This window comes from Lichtheimia ornata (assembly GCF_029851405.1).
Source record: "Lichtheimia ornata isolate CBS 291.66 chromosome Unknown scaffold00004, whole genome shotgun sequence".
Lineage (NCBI taxonomy): Eukaryota > Fungi > Mucoromycota > Mucoromycetes > Mucorales > Lichtheimiaceae > Lichtheimia > Lichtheimia ornata.
The window spans coordinates 235,887-259,159 of NW_026695324.1; the positions used below are offsets into that span (position 1 = coordinate 235,887).

Here is a 23,273-nt window from a genome sequence, read left to right on the forward strand (position 1 = left end):
AGAGGATGTATCTATACATGCGGAATCGGGGACGGTGACAAAAAAGGATTATAAAGAGTATCATCATCAAGCAATACGTGATGTGGATTGGAGGTGGTAAATGAACCACACGTCAAACAAAATACTTTCGGGTGCAGTGATCAATTTTGGCTTTAAACATACCATGGTCAACTTGAAAGGTGCCTAAGTACAATCATAATCCACAAGCAAGCAAGAAAGGGATAAGCTAGCAAAGCCCATGCGTGTAAGAAACAATGCCTCTACCTACTCTGCAACCATCGTCTTCACATTTGCTGCCATAGAAACAACCAGCAGACCTGTGCCACTATATCTTTTGACAGCATTCTTCTCGAGCTTCCATGATCAAAGGTGCTGCTGATCGGTGCCTCCATGTCAGTAGGATCCTTGCAACCTTGATTGTGTACTCCCATTCCTCACTGTGCTTGTACTTGTGTCCTTGAAAACCACGTCAGCATTCTGGTTCGAGAGGTGAGGTGAGGTTGAATGCCCATGTGCTCATCGTGCAATAGGATCGTTAACACCTGTTCCCATCAACTTAGTTATTGGTTGCCATGGCTTCATTCACGCTGTCTCCATAGGTTACCAAGATTACCAAGATAGACATAGATCATCGAGATGCATGCATACAATGATAGCAATAAACGTAGAATACATTGTAATAAGAACAAGTGGAGGGGTACATTTATTAGCATACAAGAGGATGTTATCTTCATTACAGTAAACAAGGGAAAGTGGGTGATCTATTACTAAGGGACACCTTCTAATACTATCACCACCTTCTAATACTAGTACCCCCTTCTAATACTACTATCATTATCATTTCATAATTTTGGTCGGCAACCAGAACTGCTGGTATAACGCAACACTCCAGCAGACGGCGCCTCATCTTTCCTCATTGCAGAAGGGGAACCGCTTCACGTCTGTTGCGCTAGCGTAACCTTACACCCTGTCAACTGCGAGGTAAAGGAACTCTCATGCCAACCTCACAAGGAGCAAGGCATATACATACTCCACTCCTGCAACAATGACCAGAACACGCTTAGCGGATAACATCCAGTCATGCTACGACCCAAGAGCATCCATGAACACGACCAGCGCAACATGAATACTTTCAGGCGGAGGGGTAACGAAGAAGGGGGAAAAAACCTCGCTTTGTTACGCGGCAAAGGCTGAGGAAAAAAACCCCCTGTGCAGGCCACTCCAATCAACTTGTTCTAAAACAAACTTACATGAGTACACAGCACCAAGAGATGAATGAACAAAAGAAAACTTACCGGGCAAGAGAAAGGAGGATACTGCGCCTCAGAGGAAAAGGGCTCTGTTTTATAAGAAAAAGAGCGCTCTTTCAAACGCGCAAATTTTTGAATCCCAGCGTGGTTTTTTTTACGTGCTTTTTTTCGCGCTTTTTCGTCCAATTTCCTTTTATACTCAGCGCGTTTCGCGTCGCGCGTTTTACAGCCTAATCTCTGCCTAAAGACGCCGTTCTTTCTTGTACATGTGGGCAAGTAGAAGGGGAAGTAAAATTGTGTTGTCAATGACAATCATGCAAACTGACACCTCCTAATGTGGCACGAAGCTATCATGCCGACGCCGATGCGGAGAGATGTGCAGCTAACAGCGACGCCATGTACCACTGCACCTTCTATATACGTACATGTTGATCCATTACTGTTTTACAAGCTATGTTGGATCAAAAGGATTTACCACACCTTCAATGCCTAAATGCTGATACAGAGCACTCATATATCTGGACACGTTTAGCAATATGGCATCGACAAGCAAATACCAAAAGAGATTCGACACTCTCGGCTAATGTTGCAAAAACAAGTCGTCGTTCTGCATCTTTAGCTACTTGGCAATGGACAAAGACATCTTTCATATAGCATCACGATTGAAGCATAGTATGTGGTCATGTATCTCATAATTTTACAATCAAGCGCGAGGGACTATTGTTGGGTATCATTGCTATGGGTTTATTATCTTTGAAAGCAAAAGCGTCTATTTAAACCTGTGTACAGCCCGCTGAGAAATGCCACAAAAGGAACAACGCACCATGATACAATGCTTTGATAATCCAATCTCGCTCTCCACATTCAAAATCCTTCCTCCCTTTCATTCAAGAAACCAGCCAAGTGGATCACATAGAATCAGCGGGTATCATTGTTGTATCATTGTATCCTTGGTTGCTGTCGTCATAAACATCGTCATCCATGGTTGCAAACTGATTGCTGTGCGTGCCTTGACTCCATATTCCAATATCATCCATACCAGCAAACCGCCTTCCGTCAAAGATAGAAGCCCTCTGATCCATGCCATCCAATCCATCCTCCTCCTCAGCCGTACGTATCCACGCAACGTGATCCTTCCTTCCTGCTGACGACATTTCAAGATCCCCTATCACTGCGAATGATTGCATCCATCCATCCATTCATCCATAGCCATTGCTATTCAACATGCTGATAGAAAGAACTCCTTTGATCGCTCGCTGACATACTTCCTTTTGCATCCGGCTGTTGGTCAACCACTTCGTTGGTCATTTCCTATCACAACTCAACCAGGAGAAGAATGATCGTATGGCGCACAATAGTTGATAGCTGGTATGGCACCATCCATAGGGATCCGCATATGTCGAAGCAAGTTGCCACACGTAAATAAAGTTACTTCTATACACATGGCTGCCAGTTGGTCACATAAAGAAGGCTGCAAGGCAGGCTGGTGCAAGTAAAGAACGCTGTTTGAGACGATGGAGTGAAGATCCTTGCTAGTAGCAATTGCTGGAATGAATGCTGTTACGTACGATTGGTTGTGTTCGAGTATAGTACAAGAGAAGTTGAAGTGTCAAGAAACGCGAGTGTTGGAGTGGGATGCACACGCCATGGACATGCCATTCAGCCAAAGACAAATGAATCAAGGTAGTTGTAGGATTGACATGATGGGTTGAAGCAGGACAATCGTTCGCAGGTTGTAGTTGTATACTTGAATGGGGAAACAGTTGAGAATGGGAGGAAGAGACAAGAAGTTGTGTGAGTGGAAGGAGTGGAAATTAATAGGTCGGATACCACTTGTATAAATGCATGAACACTATACATCCAAACCGTGATATTGAGATTGCCCATCTCGCGCCTGAAACTTTCACACAAGGTGATCTGGGACATGCTGATCACGTTGATCTAAAAAAGACCTCATGTGTCATTTGAAAATGTGGAATGGGTGGGTGCAATGTGGGATTTACTATGGAGGTCGGAAAGGAGGTCAGCCCCAGATTCATGATTTATCGAAACAATATACATTACCTTGGGGTTCCCCATTTCGAACGTGAAACTTTGTCAGAAGGTTCGCTGGGACATGCTGATCAACTTCATTCATTTAAAAGTCGCAGGCTTCATTGTGAAGATTTAAAATGCGGGGTTGTCCAAAGTGATGACGGGAACAACAAAAGAGCGGACGGCCCACCACCCCGAAGTTGCCCACCTCCAACTTGAAAATTGGTCAGAAGGGTGCTCTCGAGCATGCTAATCAACTTTTTCTAATAAAGACATCACGCTTCATTTGAAAATTTTGTGTGGGAGCGTCCAAAAGTTTGAAAGACGGAGACATTCGCAGGGTCTGCGATTCATTAATTTTCGTATTTGCTGTTCAAGCGTAGCTCAGCCAAATCAGCTCGGATCAAGAAAGTTGAATGATGGAAATGTTGGGCTGTTTAAAATCGTTTACATGCAACGTATTTTGGCAACAAAAGAGGCAATTGAAATTGGCTGCATTGCCTTTTTTAAGTTTTATAATAACCATCATAGTATGTATTGCTCATGCATTGATCTGACTTCCAAATGCCCAATGACACAAGAATTTTCAAAGTCTGCATCTTACCTTTCACTCTTTCTGCCCCAGGAATCCACCTACTTGACAATGAGCAAAAGACATTCTTCTTACTTTAGCATCAAAAAAAAAAGCTTACAACATAAAAATTTTGTATCTTAAACTTTACAATGAAACGTGAAAAGGAAAAAAAAACTGAACCATGTAACAGCAATGTGTAACTACACACAGCAGATTTCACACTTTCAATATCACCTTCTTAAAATATTTTTGATAATCTCATCTAATGCAGAGGGTCGTGTTGTGTAACACAGCTGCGTTTGCATGAATGAAAGGGTCAATGTATAATTACTTTACGGATCATCTAGGAACAGGCATGTATTGCTAGCTAACGGCCACTTTTATCCAATCACCATTGTTGCGAGATCCACTGCATGGGAACGATGCCCCTGCTCTAGACATTCATTTCCATGATTAAAGTAGGTTGATCCGAGCTGATTTGACTGAGCTACGGTCAAAGAGATATTACATCACTCTGGACATAGAGCACGCTCGATGTAGCTCAACCGATGTAATCTTGTGTGAGCGTAACTCAACCAAATCAGCTCGGATCAACCTACTTTAATCATGGAAATGAATGTCTAGAGCAGGAGCATCGTCCACCTACAATAGAATGCAAAAAAGTTGGGAATGCACAAAAGTGGCTATTAGCTGCCAATGTATGACATAAAAGTGAGGGTTGCGTACCTGTCATGCATTGTCCCTGAAGTCCTGACTTTTTAGCTGAGTTACCCAAAGAGGTCCTTCTGCATCTTTGGCTCTCCAGGGTCTAGCTACTTGGCAATGAACAAAGACCACTTTTCATATAGCATCACGCTTACAAACGTAAAGGCGCCTGTATCTCCGAACTTTACAATCAAACGTGAGGTTTTTATTAGAGCAATGTGCCCGGCTTGGTCAACTGCACCTTGGGTGCAAGGTTCACGATCAAGCTTGCCAATCCCAGATTTCACAATGTCGCCACCAGCCAAACTGGATCTGGGGGTCGACCTTTTCGACGACGACGACCAAAAAATATTTTTTGGGCTAGTTGCGACATTGAACGCGAAACTTTCACACAAGGTGCTGTTGGCCAAGCCGAGCACATTGCTCTATTCAAAACCCCACGTTTCATTGTAAAGTTTGGAGATATGGCTGTCTTCATGTTTTCACTATGCTGTAAGCGTGATGGAGTTGCTTTTTCCTAGTGGACGGTGTCGGCTGCATTAACGGAAAGATGAAGAGCTGAGTGAAACGGCACGTGATGGTTACACAGACACGTCCTTGACAGGTTGCTACACAAATGGATGATGATGATTGCCTTTTGTGAAGATACGTAAGTAAACAGCATCCAATAATGAAGGTGTGTCAAGGTATGCATCACATTTGCATGTAGAAGAAAGTCGAGCTGCATAAACTAATTTGTATATGTAAAAAGATACGTATACATATTGAATGAGTCACTCATCCTGAAGCTCAATGGAGGGATCTCTTCACCTTTTCTCTTCTCAAGCTCATCCCACTTCCCACTCCTCCTTATTGTATTACAAAAGCCATGTACTTCTTGCATGATCGATAACCGGACCACCTTTATTATTCCATCTTGGAAGCAATAGTATGTAATCCACAAGCTAGCAACCTCAACAACAAGCGTGTAATAAATAAACAATGCTTTATTCCATCTAGCTATCTTGCTATGTACTGTACATTGCCACCACCATCGTCGTAGTCGTCCTCCGTCATCATTCGTACTCGTACTCGTCACCAGCAGTCGTCAACCTCATCCGTCACACCAACATCCAAAAACACACAAGTTGAAAAGAATGGGATCTTGCAGGCTTCCTTTTGAATCTCGTTGTCGTCATCATTGTCATTGTTGTAGATGGGGTGATCATCGTAATCGTCATTGTTGTGAATGTGGTAATCATCGTAATCGTCGTCTCTACAAATAAGAAAGCAGGCAAGTTAGACGATTTGGTATACCGTTAGGCGATCCTCTCTAAGGAAGAAAGCAAATCAGAAGGAATTCACAAACCAAATCACCACCATACGAGCAACGTCGGGCGATCCCTTGTTCTTGAGAAAGCACTGCACGAATCACGCAAGGCCAGTTCGATCCATGGCAAGGAAGGACATCACTTACGTAGAGTCAAGGCTCATCGTTGTCCTCATTCATCCTCTCCAAAGAAAGAATGATCCCCAATCCTTCCAATCATTTTCCCACCTCATGAAAAGAAATCCTCAAAGGGAAAGAACGAGCCTATCACGAGAAGAGCGTGTTGGTTCAACACATTCACAGGCTGTTGCAAATCCCCTTTTACCTCAACACGATGACCGTGCTCTTCCAAAAACCCATCGTCATCGACCACTCGATACAGGCTGGGACTTGAACCCAAAGAGATGATGATGATGCCCCAAGTTGCATTGCCTGACCAAAGAAATCTATTCAATTCATTATTAGCACACACACAATAAACACCCATTTCATTGTTTGTTTCATTGTACTTGCCTTTTCCATATACACAAAGACCCGTTGTTGTTGGTTACTGGAAACCGAAAACCATGGTGTAGTATAGTTCAGCCGAAACAAAACGCCAAACCAGCCAACGTCTTGAGACCAAACTTGCCCTCTATACAAGCTAACACGTCAATGGAACAAGTTCAGCTGCAACATTGGGCTCTGAATGTACCTGTTGACACCAAGCGTAAAGGGGAATAGCAACGAACAAGAGGAAGCAACCATGTCGCCCATGGCAACAATCAACCACCAACCACGCTCATTCCTCAGCACTTGGACACACTCACTCTCCCTGACAATGCATGTTCAGAACTACATTAACACCTCACAGCCAACAAGAGCACTCTTCTATAATACATTACCTTGATCGAGATGTCGTGAATGGGGTAAAAGTAGAGGAGGGAGAAAGAGAAGAGAAAGCGTTGTCTCAAGTCGTGGAGCTACAGTCCCCCAAGTTTAAATCCCCTTACTGCTATTACACTGAGGCCACTCAATGACCCCCCCCCACACACACACCATCCACCCATCGTCATCATCACCCTCATGATAGACAATAGGTACACGTAAATAAAAGAAATGATCCTCACGTATAGCAAAAGGGTGTGTGCCATTTTACACTTTACATGATAATGATGATCCAACTACAGCCATTGCCTTACTACCACCGGGTCCCCAGCATCAGCCTTTTACTCATCAATCCATTCCGAAGCAACCTTTTTTCTTGTATGCTTGATGTTGTCCTTAACAAAAAGGCCCTCCACTTTGCATACCTACTCCCACCCAATAAGAAGATCACCCAAGATTGCTCAATCAAACTTGGCATGGTTGATATTCCAGCAATGATCACCGCTTCCAAAAGCATCTTGTGATCCCAAAAGGCTATCAGGCTTGACGTCGATGGTCATTCTCTGCTGCTGTCAACACGGTTCGACCTTCTTGCAATACAAGAAACCCAATTTTATATCTAACGCTTCATGCAGTCTTATATCGTCATTGGATTTGATGTTATTGTTGTTGAATCATGAATCTCACATTAGGAGAAGTAGCAATCTCGTGTACCACCACTACTTGATTTTGTTGTCAATCCATGCCAGAGTACGATCTAGGTAACGTCAAGCTGGATGAAAAGAGGACACACGATGCTGGGCTCATTTGTAAAGCGTTGAGACTTATAACACGGGTGTATAATATGTAAATAAACATTGATAACAGGCGTTGCATGGTGCACATTAAGTACTAGGCAGACCAAAACACATTTCCAAGAATGGCAATGAGGAGTCATTATTCGAATGAACATCAGACCGATTTCCAAAGCGTACTAGAGCAATTCTCTTTCATCCTCTTTCCACTCCATCTCTTTATTATATAATAGAACGACGTCTGATTACACTTCTTGTAAAAGTGCTTACTCGATAACCGATGGGAGATGCTGCCAATAACTCGATTGGCTTTGCCACATACCAGCTCCAAGATAATTCCGATCGACAATCAAACGATCTTGCATCCATTATCCTTTTCTTTTCTGTCATTTTCATTATTGTTGCTTCCTTCATCTTTTATTTTTGGATTACTCGATGGCACAAGGTTCCTCCACAACAAAGACGTGATAAAGAACTCGAAGACCAAAAGGAGATTGATCAGCTGGTCGAGAATTTCAGACAGCAGGTCGCCACTGTATTTCATCTTCCTCTCTTGACACTCGCCATCGCCTTATGGAGACGCCATCGACAACCCATTTCTCACGAACATCGTCGCATTCTTACATACAAGCTCTATCACTTGCTCTCCTTTGCATTCCTGGTTGCCATCGTCGTTGCTCTCGCCATTCTCATTGGAACCACCACGAACGCTGCATCCTCCAACGACACCAACACTAGTCGCATTCTACAAGCTGCCCTTTTCGTCTTTGTTCTCAGTATCAATTTGTATCTCATCACTCGCCAAAGATGCTACTACAAGGAACGCAAGGAACTCTTTGGCAGCACTGACGCCCATATGCATGCTGTATACAAGACGCGCTTCGACGATTGGAATGCACGAATGTGGTCCAACTGGGTCCAGATTGCTATCCTCATCATTGAGTTCTTTCAACTGTTGGCGTTTCCGTTACGTGACCTTATCACTGTCAATTCGTTCAGCAATGAGGGAGCAGGGAGCGACGACGAGCAACAAAGGAATAATCAGCTACGCTTTTTCGAGTTTGTCAGCATCATCATGAACGTGGGTGGATTTATGCCTGATATGCGAACGCCTACATGGTATACATACTCGTTGTGGACCGTATACGCTGTTGTTATCCTCGGGTTGATCATTGCTGTGTTTGTGAATGGCATCAATGCATGGCGACCTTATAAGATCCCGAATCGCTGGGTTTATTGGTGTATTCCTGTTACGGTAATTGAAAACATGTCGCTGCATGAATCATCATCACCATGGAAACTGACAATCCCATTTTTCTCCCACTAGACTCTGCTCTATATCCCTTTACTCGTAAGTCATTGTGGATGTCATTGAAGGAATAGCCAAAGTACTAGGTAACTAAGCACTTTGATGTAGACCACCTTTGTCAGCTCGGCAGCATGTCAATCCCTCAATGTCAGCACCAACGATTTTGCAACGTCATTACGATGCTATTCTCCAAGTATATCTCAACAGCTGTATCTGTGGATGTCGCTTGCTGGATATGTGGTGGCCTATTTTCTCTTGACAATCTTTGTTTCAAGCTACGAGCGTGTTCCAGAGCACAATGAAATTGCCTTCAAGTCTATTAGTGTGGCATTTATAAAGAACATGGGTACGTAAACAATCGAAGGAATCATGAGTGGACACCTTTAACACGACATTATAGGCCTCTTGTTGACAATTGTATATCTACTTGTGGAAACGACCACCAACAGAAACCGGATGCGGGCAATCCTATCTATTACAATATTGCTGACGATGATATGTTACAACATCAAAACTCGGCCTTGCTATGTGGATAAGGTAATAATACTACATGCCCTTTCAACCCACCTGCTTACAATTACGCCAATAGATTAACTTTTTCCGGACGGCATCGTTCAGCTGCATCCTGTGGACATCGGTGCTTGTGGCCATCTTGAGTGATACGAATGCAGCAGGTTTACTGGGACCTTTGGCAGTATTATGTATCATTGTGGGCGGCTGGGGAATGATCATTGCCTTATATTTGCTGGTCTACTTTGCCTATTACAAGCAGCCAATTGAGTATTATTACGAAGAGGAGCAACGCAGCATACGCCAAGCTCGGCAACATTCAACGTTTACCGGCTCTATATCAATGAGATCAGCACATATGGTGGACATGGGCTCTTCGAATGGCAGCATCAGGAGTGGGAATACCAAGACGCCGCAGGACACGACTCTCACAAGGATATCAAAATGGCTGTGGCAAAGATAGCAGCATTTTCTTACATACATCTCCACCTTTTTTCCGCATACCATCATCCGTCACTTGTATATACGCCTTTGTTCATTTGCATGAAGCAGCAAAAATTGTATTATATAACAACACATTGCACCATTTCATCATGCATCATACGTCCATCTACAACATATGCAAATCATCCCCCCTTGTACTGTGATCAGGGGTAGTAGACTATCGTACTCGGTTTAAAACACAATGCTGCACTTTTTCTATTGTTGATCCCTGTTACACACCATGTTTAATCAACTATCAGGAGGATTGTGACATCATCTACTGCCATCATGATATTGTTACATACTATATGCACCACCACGCGATAACTTGAGAATACGCAGGCAGCATCCATCAACATTCGTTTCAGCCTATGGCGGCTTGCATGCATTATGCACATCAGGGCCACATTTTCATGCAATGCTATGCACCTCACAACATCCACCTCCTTACTTTTGGCAAGAAAGCACTCTGGTTGATCGCTAACAACTCCTTCCATTTATGCATGTATGCTCTGCATATGGCGACCGACTTGATACCCGAACCTTTGAAAGCAATAGAGGTATGCAAATCAACTTTTCGGCTCTTTTCTTTCATTTTTCTAACAATCAGCTCAACATGACGGATAAGGAAAAAGGAACTCCAGCATCAAATATGGAAAAAGATACGGGCGACATTGTTGTCAGTGAGTCCCAGAACAGCAAGTGCGAAGAAGAGCCTTGTTCGAACGACGACGTGGAACAGCAACGAAAGAAGAATTTGTTCACTACAAGGATCCTTCCATTCTTTGGATTGCAACTTGCGCTGTTCATTGCGGTACTCGACATGTACGTTGATGCTTGAAGGAAGCCATCAAATTTATAGTAATCGGCTATTGTAGAACTATTCTGGCAACGTCCCTTCCACGGATAGCATCCGAGTTTCAAGCAATGACCCTATCGGTTTGGGTAGCTAGTGCGTAAGTAATACCATATACGATTGGATGGCTAGAACATACAAACTTATTAATGGGGAACATGTGTAGCTATATGTTGACGCAGACTGCTTTCCGTATGATGTTACGCCCTTGATTCCCCATTTCCGGTTATAGCTAATACGTAGGTTTTCGACTGATAGAGCCACTGCTTGCAAAGTTTTCTGATATCTTTGGTCGCAAACCAATCCTGATCATTTCTACCACTTTATTTATCTTGGCATCCATCTTGTGCGGTACAGCCCAGGTATGTCGCTTGTTGACAACATTCTTCATTGCTAGCTTACCAGCATCGATCATCCAACATAGTCAATGGTTTGGCTAATCGTGTCCAGAGCATTCCAAGGAATCGGAGCTTCAGGGGTAAGCATCATGTAGCCGAGAAATAAGCTCTATGCACCTTATTCACATCCTGCTATAGATCAATTCGATGGTATGATGGATACGCAGTATAGTGATGGAACTATTGGGCTTATCGTACCTTCAGGTGATGATCATTATAGCCGACATAATACCTTTGGAAAAACGGGGCAATTATCAAGCGTAAGATTAATGTACGATTTGTGCATTGATTAGGTAGCTGATTTCATTCTCTGTAGGTTGGTCAATGTTGTCTTCACTTCAGCAAGCGTAATTGGTCCGCTCATGGGAGTAAGTATGATGCTTAGCGTTAAAAACAACGAGTATGCTAATAATGGCACATCTATTAGGGAACCTTTACTGATCATGTGTCTTGGCGATGGAATTTCTTCATAAAGTGTGTTGCGTACCTGGCAAATCGATTATAAGGATTATTCTCACCTTTGAATCCCATGCTACTAGTATTCCCATTGGAGTTGCAGCAATAGCACTCGTCCTCATTTTCTTATCTTTGGCGACCGAAAAGCAAGATATCAAGACACGGATCAAGCGGATTGATTTTGCTGGTATGTCATTACAATGCCATAGCTTCATCAAGAGTTTCACTAAGCCCAGGATGTGTAGGATGTGCCTTGGTTTTGGGTGCCGCCACATTACTTTTACTCGCCATTGATTTTGGTGGCCAAATACGTACATGGGGTTTGGTTGCTGTTATTGTGAGTATACGTTACAAGAACTACTAGAGGGAAGGAGAACAGCAATCTTATTCTTCATAATGTAAATAGGTACCACTAGTAGCAGCAGGCGTCTTGATTGCGCTGTTGGTGTTTGTGGAAATCAAAGTTGCTCGCGAACCTGTGCTTCCACCACGCCTCTTCAAGGATCGCACAATAGTTGTACTGTTGCTGTTTACCTTCTTCGTAGCCTTGTGCTATCAATCAATGAACTTCCATATGGCTATCTACTTTCAAGTGGTGCGCGATAATTCGGCGACCATGTCAGGCGTACGGATGCTGCCTATGCAATTGACGTTATCAATTTCCTCCATTTCTTCGGGAAGGTTCATTGCAATGACTGGAAAATACAAGATACTGTTATCTCTTGGATCTGCATTGATCGCCACGTGCATGGGGTTGTTGAGTATATTAGATATCAATACCATTTGGGGTCGTAAGTTATTGTACCATCAAAAACAAACTCGCCAAGCTATCATGCTCATCATGTTTTTATTATTGTCATTAGAGATCTATGGAACCGTGGCCATTGGAGGTGCTGGATTTGGATGCATATTTGTATCAACGAACATTTCAGCTCAAGCGTCGGTTGAGAAGCGAGATATCGGTAACTAACTTCTTCTTTATGAAACGTTATTATTGTTGGTAGCTTACATACCTGCTATGCTGCTAGCTGTCATAGTTGGCTTGAACACTTTTATGCGTTTGGTTGGAAGTACTTTGGGTATTGCTGTTGCTGATGCACTTCTCAAGATGGGACTTGAGAAACGGCTCCCGCTTGCTATTCCTCTCGACTATGTCAGCGATATACTTAATTCCCCTGAAACAATCCATGGGACTCTCCCGGTCGAGTACATCGAGGCAGCAAAACAAGCTTATGCGGATTCCTTGAAGGACGTATGGCATGTCAGCTCTGGATTTGTTGGATTAGGTTTGTCACCCATGATTACAAGGATGATGATCTTTTGCAAAATACTGACTTGATGTCAAGCATTTTTACTTTCATGGTTTACAAAGCAGCGTTCCATACTCAGCTCAAAGAAACAAGCTCCATCTCGTAGTGATAAAGAGCCAGACATGCAAAAACAAGAAAACGCCGTAATTGTTGTTGATGCTTCATCCATGAACAGTGAGGATTCTGCTTATACATCAAGGCCTAAATTGGGCGAGGACAACCAACAAGCCATCGATACGCGAGAACGTCGTAAGGATACTCCCCCATCATGATGTATTTACTACCACTCCTCCTACGTTATATAATTCTTTTGTTACGTGTATGTTGTACTTCCAGCATTGTTATACATAAAAACCGTTAAACCTGCCTAGATGATAGGATAACCTGCAGAAGACAACAATGAGTAGCTTTTGGGGTCATTTTTGGATGTGTAATGCTCGCAACGAAATCGTTAACAACAATGACACAGTATACAGCTTCCTCTTAAAAAGTTGATTCTTACTTGATGAATTCCCCACTGCCTGGTGACATCTCCCAGGATTTAAGGTTCTCATCAATTTATCAGGTGCGGCTTCCATATTCCATCAGCGCCACCAACATCATGCATACATTATGACTTTTTTCTTTTTCTACCTCTACTACCATTTTCTTTCCTGTGCTATAAACACCCTATCCCTGATAGGATCGTTGATGTGTCTTGACCTGCTTGAGGATATTACCAAGCCTAAAAGTCGATGCAAACGAAGAACAATGAAGACGTGTGTTATATGTTTTGATCAATTCGGCAGTGAGGCAGTCTTTAGGACTATGCTATGCACCCACTACAGCTGCCATTCATGCTTAGCACGCTACTTTATCGCCTATCAGGAGCATCCCAGAGATGACTATACTGTCATTGCTTGCCCCGTACCTGAATGTCCCCATAATTACGAAGCTGCTGGTGTTGTTCATCGGGTGCTGAACTATCAACAAACCCAGATTTGGTGGCATCATGCTATTGCGCATAGTAGGGGTAGGATTGTAAGCTTCACCTCGTACACTCGATGTACTATCTCAGAGCTAATGAAAATGATGCATGTTGCTATAGGGATATTGCCCTCATCAAAATTGCAGAGGAATCTATGAGGTCCCTCCACCAAAACCATGTTCATGGTGGGATGTTTTTTGTCGCCTTTTTATCCCGTGGTATAAAAAACAAGACGACCACCATGCACGATGCTTCAAATGTCGCCGTGGTGTCTGTGTGAAATGTGCTCGACCATGGCACTCGAAAGGTAAGTCAAAGTGCACAAGAATACCATGGTAAACAACTCTTACACCATGACGTGATAGGTGAAAAATGTCCCGGAACATCTCGTGCGCGTTCGAAAAGGGCTTGTAACCAAGATACACCACCCATGGATGGACATTTGGCAGACGCCAAGCTCCAACAATTGGCACAAAGACAAGGCTGGACAAGATGCCCCTCTTGTGGGTATGTCGTTTGGAAAATGGTAAGATTGTATACCTTCTCCACTATCACATTCACTTGTCTTATGCATCATGATTCCTTCGTGTAGGGTGGATGTAACATAGTAAGATGCCGATGCGGAAAAGAGTTGTGAGTAGGCTTCCACAGCGCAACATGTGGTCGTATTAGCATTGCTAAAACTCTTGATGATAGCTGCTATCGATGTGGATCGAACGCACGCAAACATGCATGTTCAAGCCATTGCAAGAACCTGAATACCACCGAGCTGAAAAGGCGTCGTTGCATAAACATGTATCGCTTTCAACAATAACTCAACGCCACTTTCTTATCAAGATATGGATCGATTTGCACAATAAAAAAAAGATCGATGGCGAGATAGCTTCTTCAAATACTGTAACAGTATGTATCATGTTTTAATGGTGTTATATCATAAGCGGTGTGTGTAGTGAGTGATTGTAGTTATGTTTGATATGATATCTATAAATGGTGGTGGTGTAATAATGTAACAAAGGGATCGGTGGAGGATGAAGCGTGGGTGAGCTAATTAAGGGGGAAACAAAGAAAGCAAGTGAATGTGTATACCAAATGAATGCAAATAACAAGTACTGAAAACCAAAACAATAAAAAGAGAGAGATCACGGTGCGCACTGCCCGAGTTGATGTGCCAATTTGAGATTCCTGCTATAGAGCTGCAAGGCATCTTGTTCAAGTCGAGATACTTTTTGTTCCAATCCAACAATGGTCATCCTGAGTTTCTTTTCCTCGTCTTCCCATGCAACCCGTTTCTCGTTGCATCTTGCTTCAATAGCACGTCGCATGGATTCAGCTGTAGCAACGGCCTTGGCATCTTGTTGCTGTCGACGTTCCATACTCTCGAGATCAGCCTCTTGTTCCGCAACCTTGTTGGCCAACATACGCATCTCACGAGAGACTTGCACCTTGTATGCTTCTTTTTCATGATAATACAAGGCTGAGAATTCTTCACGTAATTTTTGTTCCCAAGCACCACGTTCACGTTGTTGTTGTTCAGATAATTGCTGAAGTGATTGCTGAAGATGGGCGATTTCAGTCCTTTGAGCGGCTATTTCACGTTGATGTTGTTCTGATAATTGCTGCAGGGATCGTTCAAGTCGGCTCACTTCAGCTTGCTGAGCAGCAATCTCACGTTGCAAATTCATTTCATTTTGACGACACGATGTATGATCAGCCTCCATCATCTTGGCTTGTTGCTCTTCTTGTTGCTTCTTGGCCATCGATTTGGCTACTTCCAGTTTGAGCTCGAGTTCAGCGACCGTTTTTTCAGCAGCACTGAGACTTGTCTTTAATCCTTGCACAGCATACTCGGCTTGTGTTTGGCGATCGGTTGCATTATCCACTGCACGTTGTAATCGAAGTCGTTCTTGATCATGATTCTTTTGTATGCGATTGCAACGGCTTTCCAATTCAATCACTTGGAGTCGTAAACCATCCGTATCATTTGATGGCGTTGTTGATGGATCATCAATAGCATGATATTGTTGTTGTCGCATTTGATCCAAAGTACGTTGCTCAATCGTATCACGATCACGTTGCACCGTTGCCAATGCTTGTTCAAGATAGGCCATTTGAATACGTAATGTTGCTTGAGATTGTTGTATCTTTTCATGCATATCAGCTTGAACAAGTCGAGTTGCTTGTTGAGCAGCACGGGTCTCAGCTTCAGCTTTATCCACTCGTTGTTGCAATTGAGCCACTTGTTCATGATGTCCATCATCCTCATTTTTATCATCATCATCATCGTTGTCATGGTGATTCACTCGTTGTTGACGTCGTTGCCGTACACGTTGACGTAGAATGGAAGTTTGCTGTCGTCGTAATCTTCGTCGTCGATAATAATGAGCATGTCGGACATTGTAGTACAACAATGTGCCGCCGACAGTAGCAGCATTTGCTGCCATATTTGTTCTGGTGGCCACGTTGTGGTTGTCTCGTTTGAGTCGACGTGCAGCCATGCTACCCACTGCCGTTGTTGGTTGCTCAGCCCAATCCTCAAGAAGCTGTCTGAGATGGCCACAAAAATCCTGCACTTGTTGTGGCTCCTGATGCATCTGTGGCCTGTTTTCAAACTCGTATACAGCCGATAATAACTTTGCCACACGCACCATCTCATGATCACAAGCACGCTTACTACTACTGCTGCTACGAGTCGACTCGGTTGAATGTGTAATTGGACTATTGGTGGTTCCACTGCTGCTGTTGGTGCTGCTGATATTACTAACACTGCTGCCATTGGGATGTTGTAATAAAAAGCTACTGCGGCTGTTATGATAATCATGGTTGTCTTCGTGTAATAATTGTCGCAAGTCCGAGCCTGACCATGATGCACCTTCAAATGGATCCTCAACAACATGTAAATAAGAATCGTGGTGATGGTGAGGAGGTGGATGATCATCATGATGTCGTGGTGGTGTGGGCGGTCGACCATCGTGTTTGGGTAATGGCGGAGGTGCTGTTGTGGTGGCTGCTGCATTCACTGACAAGTAGCCGTTGTTGTTGTTGTTGCTGTGATGATGATCATCATCAAGAGCTAATTTCAATGACCCATCCGAAGCTGCTGATGATAATGTTCTTGGTGCCCAACTTGCTCGATACGTGTATGATGGTAGTGGTGGGGATGATGATTTGTGAGAAATGGAGGTAGAAGAAGAAGGGATATGATATGTGGAAACGGGACGTGGGGGTAAAGTAGGTGGTGATGATGATGTTGTTGTAGATTGATGATGGATATCATTGCTGCGTTTCTTCTTGTGATGGATAAAGCTATGGCGAGAGAAGGCTGTTGACATGGCCGAAGCGAGTGACCAACGATTGCTATGGTCCGTAGTCCAACTTGTAGGGGTGTTTAAAGCAGTATCGGCTTCAGAACCGTCGGTGTCTTCGTTGTAAGATGATGATGTATGCGGTGGAGGTAAAGGAGGAGGAGGTATTTTGGGTCTACTAAGGATATCAGTCATCTCACTCGGCCATGAAGGAAAAGAGAAGGAAGGAATAACGAGAAAAAGAGCAAGGAACAGGATTATGTCTTTGTACCTTGGAGCTGAGTAGCAAATAAAAAGGCGATGCTTATCCAGCGGGTAACGTTTCCCTTTCAGGTACCTGGGGTAGCTTGTGCTTCCATTCGTTATTCCTCATTAATCGCTCTCTCTCTATTTTATTCTTGTTAGGCTTGGCATCTTACTCATCGCCAGGTAATCCCCCATTTCGCATCCCAATGGATCCCATATTTACCTTGCAATATATCTGGTAAATGCTAGTATTGGTGGAACTACAATGTGTCGTGTCACGCTTGTCACACCACCCTTGAGTAGACCAGCGCCATGTATTTTTATACGTCGTGAGGATGCATCTTCTTGTGGAGCATGATTGGAGACAAGATGTGGCAAAAATAGGTGCTACATGAAGGAAATGAATATCACAAGGAGTCAATGTTAAGGGTGCTACTTATGATACCATATTTGATACTTACTATTTTATCATGGATATGGGTTGATTGTAGCACAATGATGGATGGATGTGGTATAGAGAGCAGTGAGAGAGAGTGAGAGAGAGAGAGCCATTCAGGACGAGATGGGAAATGGATGATGATGACGGTGACAGTCTCATATTTCAGAGTCCTCGACGCGACCTAACACACAACGCGCATTTTGCTCTTTTCAGCTTGCTTCGCCAACAACTCCACTCTCCACCACCACCACCCTTTTACCATTCTTCTTTTACATACCCATATCATCAGTATATAACAATGCTCACTCGTACACGATCACGGTCAAGATTGGAATGTTTGTATCCTCCTCCCTTTCAATGCTGCTGCTGTCTCCCCCTTCATGGACGCTGACAATGCGACTTGTTTAGCCTCTTCAAAGCGCAGTACACCTGATGCCACATTAGACGACACAAAGGAAAACGTATTGCCATCACCACCATCCACACCTAAGCGACGACGATTGCGTGCTTCTCCACCACCATCGAACAATCAGACCTTGAAGGCAAAAGAGAATGTTACAGGTACAAGCAATAGACACGCACTTATCCAGCAAATTTTTCTTACGCATTACATGACCTATAGCACCACCATCAGCACCAGCAACCAAATCAAAGGATACAAAGTCAACATCAACATCATCAAAAGCAACAGCAACAGCAGCAACACCAACATCAAAAGCAAAGGGCCACGATGGAGATGAAAAGAGCAACCAATACGATACCATTTATCAGGCAGCCAAAGCAACATTTCGTCGATCAGCTATGCCTTCACGACTTGTAGGCCGTGTTCAAGAACGCAACAACATGATCAAGTTTTGGGATGAGCATGTCATGACCAATAAGCCCGGCTGCTTGTACATCTCTGGTTCACCAGGCACAGGCAAAACCGCCATGTTGAATGAAATCATTCGAGACTTTGAAGATCGTGAATACTCTCACAACGTGCGTCAAGTCGTCGTCAATTGCATGAGCATCCGTGAACCCAAAGGCATCTACACACGTCTCGTCACAGAACTCAAATCGCCTCGTACAGCATTCAAGAATGATCTTGTCAAACAAGCTGGAGAACTTATCAATGGCAACAAGGATACCTTAACGTAAGTCAACATCCCCAATAACAAGTATGTTTACCTTTTCCTTTAACATGATGATCCACAATTTAGTGTTGTCATTCTTGATGAGATTGATCAGCTGGCGACAAAGGATCAAGATGTGCTATACAAGATTTTCGAGTGGGCCACTTCAGCATCATCACGTCTTGTTCTCATTGGTATTGCCAACGCATTGGATATGACCGATCGATTATTACCACGTCTACGAGCCAAGAATTGTAAGTGATTTAAGAGATAGAGAGCGACACATCAATGACAAGTAACTTACACATTTGTCATATAGGTGAACCCCAACTACTCAACTTTAACCCATACCAAGTCGCTGAGATCAGTGCCATCATCAAAGATCGCCTCTATTCCCTCGACCCCAACAGCAAACCTGGATCATCACCATTGCCACTTATGCAACCACCAGCAGTTGAATTGTGTGCACGAAAGGTGGCTGCTGCTATGGGTGATTTACGTACAGCATTGGATGTATGTCGTCAAGCCGTTGAACTCGCTGAGACAGAACACAAGCGTAAGACTGTTCTTGCCGATCAAAAGCAACCGGGTGCAACGACTGAGATTGTCAAGGTGTCCATTGGCCATGTCATGAAGGTGCTGCAAACGGTGTTTGGTAGCCCTGTGGTGCAAAAGCTCAAACAACTTGGCTTGCAACAAAAGGTGGTGATTTGTGTATTGATGGCCATGTCCTGCTCTTCTTCATCCTCCTCATCGCATAAAAAGGAGCATATTACACTTGGAAGGGTAAGTCCATATTCGCTTAAAAGAGAAGCAAAGGAGCTAACCTACATACATGCGTGCATATCTAGTTCCGGGAAGAATATGCAACACTCTGCTCCAAATCGGATGGCATGATCAAACCCGTTTCCAGCACTGAACTCACCGATGTTCTTTCGATCATTGAGACATCCGGCATTGTTACTATTGGCAAACACAAGGAAGAGCGATCACGTCGTCTTACGGTCAATATCCAAGAAAGCGAAGTTAGACAAATGGCCAAAGATGTAGCACTACTCAACACATGGCTTGAAACAATCCTCCCATCTTCAAAGTAGTGGTTGCAAACACGTTTATGAAATATAATGAAAAAACCAAATGATGATGCTGCTCATGATTGCTATTGGAATGGATCGTTGAAGGAAGAGTCCTGCTTGAATCAACTCTTCTGGTGTGGGTTCATGGAACCATGGTGGCGGTGGTGGCACCCAAGTAGGATAAAAACCACCTGGGGGACGTGTAGTGGGTCTAGTGGTGGTGGTGGCGGCGGGAGGAGGAGGAGAGAGTGTGGGTGGTGTAGGAGGAGTTGGAGGAGTTGGTGTGTGGGCCAACAAGTCAAGTATGGCGTGTGGAGGGATGGGCGTGAGCTCCTCAAGTGAGATGCTTTGATATTCATCTGGTGATGGCCGCTCAAATGCACCGCTTGACAATGTGGATTGGGAGTCTGCAATACAACAAAAAAAATAAACATCATCAATGCACAAGGTTGCATTATGGATTAATGATTGCGAGCTTACACGTGCGATCGTGTTGGTCACCAAGCCAAAGACGAAGACGCCTATCTGACATGATAAAGTCTTGGGCATGATTATCCACCTCTTGCCAACCAGCAAGTCGAAGCCCTGCTCTTGGTGGTTCCCCAGTATCCATGGAAAGGTAGACGCGTGCTTGTCGTAATTCATTCGTTATGATATCCAGCACCTCGTCAAAATTGCCTGCATCGTCATGCAATAAACTCTATGTACGCACATAATACACATGTATCCTCATCCCCGGTACTTACCTTCTTGTAGAGCATGTCGAAGGACTTGTTGTAGGTTTTCATACAGGTTTTCATTGTTCATTGTTATCGTTATTGTGAAAAGAGAAAAAGAAGAGAAGCGAAAAGAAACAAAGGGTAATGAGAACCATTGTAGAAGATAATTTTTTTATCATGCTGTGGGAGGCGGAATAGAAAATGATGCATGGCTTGACTACATTAACAATGAGGCACACTGATTGTGCTGGGGTTGATGAAAAGGAAAGAGGTCAGCTGCTACTGCTAATGCTTGAAAATGTCGCTCTTGGTTGTTGTATTCTGCATTGTTCAGGCATGTCGGTGTCTCATTTCATTCAAATTGGCAAAGGATCTCTCACATGACCACTATGAAAGGACATCAACTTTACATGTATTAGCACTCCAATTTTGGGGGTCAATGATGATGCTATTATTGAGAATTTTGGTTTGTGTACAACATGCTAATCGCATCTTGGGCTAATGCGGGTTCAAAATCATCGCTCTATTGGTCACGGGTATTTGGTGGTGTGGGGATACGTGGGCAAAAAGCAAAAACAAAAGAAGGGGAATGCTTTATTTTGCTTGGCGGATGAGTAGTTGTTGACGAATATCAGCGTATGGCTATAATGATGGTGATGGGCAAAGGACGATTGACATGAGTGATATATGGGAGTGAGTCTGCATACTGTATGGCATTGAAAAAATAATGTTGTAAAAGGACGACGAGATAATACACGTTGAGTATACGGGTGGTCATTTGGGATGTAGTAGGTGGGGTGGGAGGAGGCGTGGCATACCAGGTTTCATTCGTACCAACCAAGAGTGGCTGTAGATGGTTGTGTAAGGTTGGCCATTAAAGGCATCGAAAGCCATGAATCAAAACCCGGGTACAAGGAATGCGTTTGTGATGGTGCTGAAGTTGAAATAGATGCAGGATCATAATCCATGATGGATACATCAAATAGAGTTGATGATGGCGGCATGAATGCACGATCCATAATTACAGCAGACGTTGCTGGTGGTGTTTGTATCGATGATGAAGATGTTGATATTGACGTTTGCAAGTTTCCATATGACTGCTGAAGCTGCAAATGGCTCGTATCCAACGGCTGCGGATCGATGAAGGACCAGCTTTCAAAGCTGTTACTGACGGATAAAGAAGGAGACAATGATTTGACATTGTTTGTTGTAGATGATGATGATGATAATTGTCGTTGCTTTTGCTGCTGTCGTTGATGATGCATGGATGTTGTTGTAGGTGGAGAACAAGCCAAAGGACGAAGACATGCACTTGCGTTTGAGGCGGCTGTTGCTGCAGCTTTCCGACCATGAACTTTGAAATGGCGGCGTAGATTACTAACCACAGAAAATCGGCGATTGCATCCTGGTCTACAGGAAAATGTGCAACGTAACAAGGTACGTGACATTGTATTTTGTATCAGCTTTCAACATTCTTTTTTTTTACAACAACAACATCACGCATTATTGAAACTAACATGTGGCACGCGTAGGGTCTTTCCCCTGTGTGCGTGTAAATGTGAGGTTGTAGGGCACTCGGCTTGGCAAATGCTTTGTTGCAGAATTTACATTGGTATATCCTCTTATTGGGACGACTTTCAGGTAGCTGAATCGGTTGCTGGTTGTCCATTACCGGGGTGTGATCCCGAGGGATATGCCAAAAAAAAGCAAGTATCTAGAAGAAAAAAGAGGGTTGCTGCTTGTGCAGCATCATTTAAATATTCTCAGACTAACAGGTACGTCGCTTGACCTATGTATGCATGGACAAATAGGGAGGTCTCCACGAAACGAAACAACCAAAAAGGAGACCCCATTAGACATTGTCGAGTCTTTGTGAGACGCACACGTATCACAAGGGGCGTTGTCCTATCGGAAAACGTATCAATGTAGTCCGGCATGTTCAGTGTGAATGTACACCCATCAAGCCACGATGATGTATTTCGGTATGTCAATGCTTGTATGCACGCGTCTTCTCATCTTGTGTGTGCGTGTGCGTGTGTGTGAGTAAGTGTATGTGTATAACCATGGTCTCCAGGTGAATGATTTTCTTATGGCGTTGTATCCTTTCATTCATTCTTCTCTTTCTCCCCTACTTTGGTTGGTGGTTGCAGGAGTGGAGCATTTCAAGTATGTAAAATGTATCAACAAGTACACAAAGAATCCTTGATGAAGGTGGTTGCAGTGGAGATCCCCTCCCCTCAACTGCATGTGGATTACTGTTTTAGTCGATGTATTCCAAAATCAATCAGAAAAAAACTTTAGCTTTCCCTTTGTTCTCCTAGACTAAAACCCCTTCTTCTAATTTGCTCTCACACAAAGTCTAACTTTGTTGTGGACGCGTATGTAACAAATAAGTCGCCCACCTCGTCAGTGCTCTCCTTGTGGCACGTCTAAAACATTCAATCCACAAAAGACCACCACAGCAGCTGGAGCGTAGTAAGATCAAGTATGTGATATGGCATGTATCGGGAGCCTTTCTACGGCTGATTAAAAGGCTACATAGTACGTGTAAAAG

At 43.6% G+C, this 23,273-nt stretch overlaps 6 protein-coding genes across 6 annotated transcripts; 3 read left to right on the top strand and 3 right to left on the bottom strand.

The window, feature by feature from the left end:
* Positions 1–7,813: 7,813 nt before the first annotated feature.
* On the top strand, positions 7,814–9,815 carry O0I10_001501 (uncharacterized protein; the record flags this gene model as incomplete). Its single annotated transcript, XM_058481596.1, has 5 exons — positions 7,814–8,788; positions 8,861–8,884; positions 8,951–9,188; positions 9,243–9,379; positions 9,432–9,815. The coding sequence occupies 5 exons, from the start codon at positions 7,814–7,816 to the stop codon at positions 9,813–9,815; spliced, it is 1,758 nt and encodes a 585-aa protein (XP_058347453.1).
* A 672-nt stretch (positions 9,816–10,487) lies between these two features.
* On the top strand, positions 10,488–13,127 carry O0I10_001502 (uncharacterized protein; the record flags this gene model as incomplete). Its single annotated transcript, XM_058481597.1, has 14 exons — positions 10,488–10,660; positions 10,714–10,791; positions 10,858–10,883; positions 10,950–11,053; positions 11,116–11,169; positions 11,294–11,349; positions 11,406–11,457; positions 11,517–11,563; positions 11,629–11,732; positions 11,791–11,882; positions 11,952–12,336; positions 12,409–12,507; positions 12,574–12,831; positions 12,892–13,127. 14 exons carry the CDS (start codon positions 10,488–10,490, stop codon positions 13,125–13,127), a joined length of 1,764 nt encoding a protein of 587 aa, XP_058347454.1.
* Positions 13,128–14,961: 1,834 nt separating this feature from the next.
* Positions 14,962–17,319, bottom strand: O0I10_001503 (uncharacterized protein; the record flags this gene model as incomplete). Its single annotated transcript, XM_058481598.1, has 1 exon — positions 14,962–17,319. The coding sequence occupies one exon, from the start codon at positions 17,317–17,319 to the stop codon at positions 14,962–14,964; it is 2,358 nt and encodes a 785-aa protein (XP_058347455.1).
* A 788-nt stretch (positions 17,320–18,107) lies between these two features.
* On the top strand, positions 18,108–20,021 carry O0I10_001504 (uncharacterized protein; the record flags this gene model as incomplete). The annotated part of the gene is made up of 6 exons (XM_058481599.1): positions 18,108–18,144; positions 18,218–18,370; positions 18,432–18,945; positions 19,012–19,178; positions 19,244–19,710; positions 19,776–20,021. 6 exons carry the CDS (start codon positions 18,108–18,110, stop codon positions 20,019–20,021), a joined length of 1,584 nt encoding a protein of 527 aa, XP_058347456.1.
* A 15-nt stretch (positions 20,022–20,036) lies between these two features.
* On the bottom strand, positions 20,037–20,807 carry O0I10_001505 (uncharacterized protein; the record flags this gene model as incomplete). The annotated part of the gene is made up of 3 exons (XM_058481600.1): positions 20,037–20,407; positions 20,481–20,678; positions 20,747–20,807. 3 exons carry the CDS (start codon positions 20,805–20,807, stop codon positions 20,037–20,039), a joined length of 630 nt encoding a protein of 209 aa, XP_058347457.1.
* Positions 20,808–21,543: 736 nt separating this feature from the next.
* Positions 21,544–22,388, bottom strand: O0I10_001506 (uncharacterized protein; the record flags this gene model as incomplete). The annotated part of the gene is made up of 2 exons (XM_058481601.1): positions 21,544–22,129; positions 22,237–22,388. 2 exons carry the CDS (start codon positions 22,386–22,388, stop codon positions 21,544–21,546), a joined length of 738 nt encoding a protein of 245 aa, XP_058347458.1.
* Positions 22,389–23,273: the final 885 nt, after the last annotated feature.